Genomic DNA, 6000 nt, shown 5'->3' with positions numbered 1-6000 from the left:
CACATGATGTGTAGTCATCAGAGGTCACATGATCAAACACGTCTGTGATGTCGTTGATGAGTCGACAGTTTCCTGTTTTCTTTGTTCTTTGTTCTCCGTCGCCTCTAAAAATAACTTTCAGCTTCATTTTGATCTCTGAGACTAAAAATAAGTTTGTTTTAAAAACCAACAACGTCTTCATGTTTAGTGTTAAACAGAAAGACACTGATTTCATCACATTTCACTAACAGGTAGACAGACAGGTCTACAGACAGGTAGACAGACAGACAGGTGGACAGACAGACAGGTGGACAGACAAGTGGACAGTCTGTGGTGTGTTTGTGTCTCCTGGTCCCGTCACATTGAACCAGGTCTTGAACCAGGTCTTGTTGGATGCTCTGTGGCCTCATTTCTTCTGACTGTCTGTAGTGGCCTCATTTCTTCTGACTGTCTGTAATCTCTGTGTCTGCATATTTTCTCTGTGCAACATTCACCATCAGACTAAAAACAGGAACTATGAAAACCTCGACCAACACAACTATGACTTCAGGAGAACGCCCAAGGTATAAACTTGCATGGTCAGCTGATGCACGCCGCCCAACCAATGAGCTCGCTCGGTAGTTGCGGTACCAGTCCCCCCCCCCAGAATCCGATCCAGAGATAGACTCTTATCCTGGTGACTCGTCTTTTCTCCACCATCTCTTTACGTTCTTTTGATTTCTCATGACTCCTGCACACGGGGGGATGGGTTCACACTTGCAAGAGAGATGCCCCCCCCCCCCCCCCCCCCCCCTGAGTTTTTCTCCATGTGAAGCGTTGCATGCAGCCAGGCTGAGGCTTGGTTCTGTATGCAGATCTGAGGAAACACCGCCCACCAGGATCCTCGTGCTCCTTCTGCAACATCAAACCTCCTTTTTCTTTCTCCTTCCTCCTCATACCCACCTCTCTCCTCCCCTTCTTCCTTGTCTCCTCTCAAACTCTTTTTCTTTTATTATTTGCGGTTGCATCAGCGCTCTCTAACATGCACGTCCCTGATTGGTTGGTTGGTTGGTTGGTTGGTTGGTTGAAAGAGCCTCAGTCTGCATGTGCCACCACACCACGCACACCTTCTTGCCCCTCCTTTCTTTGTACTCCAGCTTCGACTTTTGAGTTTTTATTTCAGTTCAGCAGCAGAACACTCCCCCCCCCCCCCCCCCCCCCATGGTGGCGTGGGTGAGAGGGAGCATGGTCGAGGCTGGGGTCATGGGGGGGGGTTGGTTCATAGCTAATAATGCGTGTCCTATGATGTGTCCTGTGGTGTTTTGTTCTGCCATGTTTCTCGATGTCCCACAATGTGACCCGCCGCGCTGCCACCTGTCGCCCTGCGTGGTGTCCCCCCCCAGGCGGAGAAGGTGCTGCTGTTCAGCCCGGACACCAACCTGACGGCTCTGCTGCTGGAGGCCAAAGACCTGGAGGCCCGAGTCATCATCCTCTCTGCCAGGTTTGTGGTGTTTTGGTTTGTTGCCAGGTGGTTTCCATGGTGATCTGGGAGGTAGCTACTGTATTATGGGCTGTTGCTGTATACTTGCAGCGCTGATACTGACCTCATCAAGGGGATCTGATCATGTTTATTCTGCTTTATTTATTGGAGCAGTGCTAGTAGTTAGTGTAGAGGATGCAGCAGAGAAATGCATCCTGGTACATGTAGGCATTGCTGGCACAGGCCACGTGAGATGGTGAGGGTACAGGTGAGATGGTGAGGGTACAGGTGAGATGGTGAGGGTACATGAGAGATGGTGAGGGTACATGAGAGATGGTTAGGGTACAGGTGAGATGGTGAGGGTACAGGTGAGATGGTGAGGGTACATGAGAGATGGTTAGGGTACATGAGAGGGTCACCAGGCTGTATTAATTATTATTATTATTATTAGTACTACTGTATTAGTGTGAACTGTTGTTGTGTGTGTTTGCAGTGAGGATGAAGCTGCAGCTGTGTATAAAGCAGCCCGTCAGCTCAACATGACCGGCTCTGGTTACGTCTGGCTGGTCGGAGAGAGAGAGATGACCGGCAAAGCTCTGAGTGAAGCTCCAGATGGTACATCTGCCTGTGCCTCCTCTTCCTCACCTCTCTTCTTTCTCTCTCTCTCTCTCTCTCTCTCTCTCTCTCTCTCTCTCTCTCTCTCTCTCTCTCTCTCTCTCTCTCTCTCTCTCTCTCTCTCTCTCTCTCTCTCTGTGTGTGTGTGTCTCTGTCTCTCAGCTCTGCTTCCATCCGACTGTCAATATAATTCTCTACAAAGTCTGACAGTTTTGCCAAAAAGTCCAATTAGAGTGGAGGCGTTTGTATCAGTGGTGCTTCACAGTTAGCTGTGATGAAGCTCTTAAAATGGCCGTCACATGCCGAATCACGAGACGCAGCTCATCAGAGAATAAACACCAAAGTCTTCAAGAGCTGCGCTCCTGTTGTTTCTATATTTGTACCGTCAGCTTTAAGCTTTTCTCACTGAGCTGACTTCAGACACATCAGCATGTCGCTGCACATCTGAAGGTTTGATTCATGCAGACGACACGTAAACAAGGTCGCTTTGCAAAGAGCAGCCAGAAAATAGGAAGTAAAGACAAACATGGTAGAAACTACAAGAGGAAAAGAGACTTAGCAACACTTCACCAACCAGATATTACTATTACTATATTATTATAAACACCAAAGAGTCATTAATAATAGCTTTGGTTGTATCAGGATCTGGTTACTACGGCGTCCCTTTGGTTTCTAGGTGTTGGTCGCTGATTACTGAGCTTAAAGAAATAGGCGTCTGGTTTAAAGAACAGGCGTCTGGCTTAAAGAACAGGCATCTGGCTTAAAGAACAGGCATCTGGCTTAAAGAACAGGCATCTGGCTTAAAGAACAGGCATCTGGTTTAAAGAACAGGCATCTGGCTTAAAGAACAGGCGTCTGGTTTAAAGAACAGGCGTCTGGTTTAAAGAACAGGCGTCTGGCTTAAAGAACAGGCGTCTGGTTTAAAGAACAGGCGTCTGGTTTAAAGAACAGGCGTCTGGCTTAAAGAACAGGCGTCTGGCTTAAAGAACAGGCATCTGGTTTAAAGAACAGGCGTCTGGCTTAAAGAACAGGCGTCTGGTTTAAAGAATAGGCGTCTGGCTTAAAGAACATTCGTCTGGTTTAAAGAACAGGCGTCTGGTTTAAAGAACAGGCGTCTGGCTTAAAGAACAGGCGTCTGGCGTAAAGAACAGGCGTCTGGTGTAAAGAACAGGCGTCTGGCTTAAAGAACAGGCGTCTGGTTTAAAGAACAGGCGTCTGGTTTAAAGAACAGGCGTCTGGCTTAAAGAACAGGCGTCTGGCGTAAAGAACAGGCGTCTGGCTTAAAGAACAGGCGTCTGGTTTAAAGAACAGCTGTCTTCATGTGTGTTTAGATGTAAAAGGGTGTAACAGCAGGTTTATCGGTGCTGTTATTAAAATAATAAAACAGGAAACCTTTAACAAAATAGTCTTTAGATATTTAATAGAAACAAACATATGTGAGGCAGACTACGAGGAAGAAGGGCAAGGTAATTTTATAAAATACATAAAACCAAAAAATAGAGTTGTTGGAAATCAAAAACAGCTCAAACTATTTAAACCAATCAGGATCCCCGGCTCGTCAGACAGGAAAGCCCGCCTCAGGCAGGGAGAGCCAATCACAGCCCACCAGCGTACAAACAAACCCTATGAACCAATCATTCGACGAGGCGGTCGGATGGAAACATGGCCGCTCTGTCTCTGCCTCTCTCTGTCTGCTCGTGCTGTAGGTCTCTGATGAAGGACGCTCCTCCTCATCACAGTCAGTTAGCTCCTCAGCGTCCTGGTGTGTTTTTCTCTCTCTAGTTTCTTCTAACTTGCTGGTTGAACGTTTAAACATTCAGAGCAGAACCGACGACGTGTTTAAAGGTTCCTAACCGCTCTTTTCTTTTCTGGCTCATTGTAACTGTGTGGCTTTAAATGTGTCTAACATCTTTTTGTTTGTTTCATTTTCTATAGTGTGTGTCGTCCGCCCGCCCGTCCTCTCAGTACTATAACATGGGGGGGCTTTATTCAGGTTTGATGGGGGGGGAGGGGGGGGTTGTTTGATAACAGCTAGTGTTGCTACGGTTACCGTGACGTGTGTCTGAACAAACACTGGTAAGATGCCGCCGCTGCTTCCTGTTTCCTGCTTGATGCTTTTGCCCATTGGCCAATAGAGGCCCCGCCCACATGAAACATGGCGCCCTGCCCGTTTATTGAGTCAGCTGATTACCCAGCAGACCAGACGACGTCGTGACGTAAATAGAGCTACACTATGAAAGTATGTGGACGCCCCTCTAGAGGAGGCCAGGGTCTGGTTCCTGGTCTGGTTTAGATCGTCCCCCCAACACAAAGCAGATCTTTAAAGAACTGGTTTGACCTCAGCCCCCTCTTACTGAACCAGACCTCCCACTGAGACCCAGACTGGATCCCCCCCCCTATCAGAGCAGCTCATTCATGAACCTGGTGTCACATGACACTTAGGCTGTCCATATACTTGGCCACGTAAAGATCCTCTGGGATCCCAAATTTCGGACTTCCTGTGAGCCGATAACAGCAGTGGCTGCTGGGTAATCGGCTCCCCGCTCCGTTTGTCTCAGAATAAGCATCCTCACCAGCTGCTGCACTCTTAAAAATGATGTGTTGTTTTTGCACACGTCCCCGTCTCCCCATCGATGAGTCAAAGAATCATCCATCATGATGTTAAGAGTGGAGCAGGACTGAACTCTGAAGATATCCCTCAGCTGCTTTTGTCTGTCGGAGAACTTTGAAGGTTTCTTTTGAGGGAAAGCGTTTTAGATTGACTCTTGACTTTAACCCTCCTGGGTCACAGCGCTCATATTTCAGACTTTATCGCTATCTCCTCCTTCAGGCTTTCAGACGAATCATCTCCAGGTTTGAACTGGAACATTCGCTCAAAGGTCCACATACTCCATTTACTGCAGAGCTTTCAGCCACGTCCCGTTGGAGGCTGATGAAGGCAACGAGACGTGGCAAAAAGGTCCGGAAGAAATCTATCATGTGGACCTTGAGTTGAGAATTATTTTTGCCAGAATGTCATCAGACTGTTGTTGGTTATTTCTACACCAAGTTTGGATTTACAGACAAGATATTTGTCTGAAACAGAACAAAACCAGCAAGAATTTAAGCTCTGATTATTATATTTATATTATTATTATTATTTATATTATTATCTATATTATGTTTAGTATTTATATTATTTGTATTATTTATTTTCTTCAGTATTATTTTTTTTTAGAATTATTATACATTTTTATTTTAAATACATTTTGCCATCAGAATTTGTTCCTGAGCAGGTGCACGTGATTCCTCATTATAATAATATAATATATATATATATATATATATACATTATAATAATATAATATGATGATATTAGAGGCAGGTGTATACTAAGTTATTTATTATCCTCATGGTGAAAGACCAGGTGGAGGCTCCTGTAGACCTGAACCAGAATACTTAGACCACAACGTTCCACCTCCCCAAAGTTCTCCAGGGTTCTTAAAGACTTTTCCAGGTTTTGTATAGAGAATAACGTGAACACCTGTAGCTGAAGAACAATACAACCCGATACAACAACCATGCTACAGCCCCTCACTAGATCTACTTTGTGTTGCATTAGATACTGCAAGTGTTCCTGTTATTGTGTCCACCCCCTGTCTATGGTGCCGAGGTTGTTTCTGAGACGATTCCCTGAAAAGAAACCGATGAAGCACTACTGTGACATCATGGATTTTAATGTTGTTTTTCTCTTCATCAGACACTTGTCACATTATGAGGAAAACAAATCTGCATTTGGTGCTTCAGCTAACGGAGCAACATTCTGCTAACGCCGTTAGCATCCGTCATTGGAAAAGATGATCTCTGCTTTAGTGAAACATGTTAGGTTTAATGGGATGAAGCTGAGCAGTACTATCTAGCTACAGCGCTAGCTACTAGAACCATTACCAAACATTAGCTGTTCTCAG

The 6000-nt window shown here is 45.6% G+C and overlaps 1 protein-coding gene across 1 annotated transcript in view; it reads left to right on the top strand.

The window, feature by feature from the left end:
* Nucleotides 1-6000, top strand: part of grin1b (glutamate receptor, ionotropic, N-methyl D-aspartate 1b) — a 64718-nt gene that overhangs the window by 21107 nt on the left and 37611 nt on the right. The window contains exons 5-7 of the mRNA XM_076082492.1: nt 480-542; nt 1362-1459; nt 1932-2053. Of these exons, the coding sequence (XP_075938607.1) occupies nt 480-542; nt 1362-1459; nt 1932-2053 (283 nt within the window). The remainder of the gene's footprint in view (nt 1-479; nt 543-1361; nt 1460-1931; nt 2054-6000) is intronic.

This window comes from Anarhichas minor, unplaced genomic scaffold (genome assembly GCF_050575085.1).
Source record: "Anarhichas minor isolate MPS153535 unplaced genomic scaffold, ASM5057508v1 ptg000095l, whole genome shotgun sequence".
NCBI lineage: Eukaryota > Metazoa > Chordata > Actinopteri > Perciformes > Anarhichadidae > Anarhichas > Anarhichas minor.
This window is presented reverse-complemented; position numbering and strand designations above follow the sequence as displayed.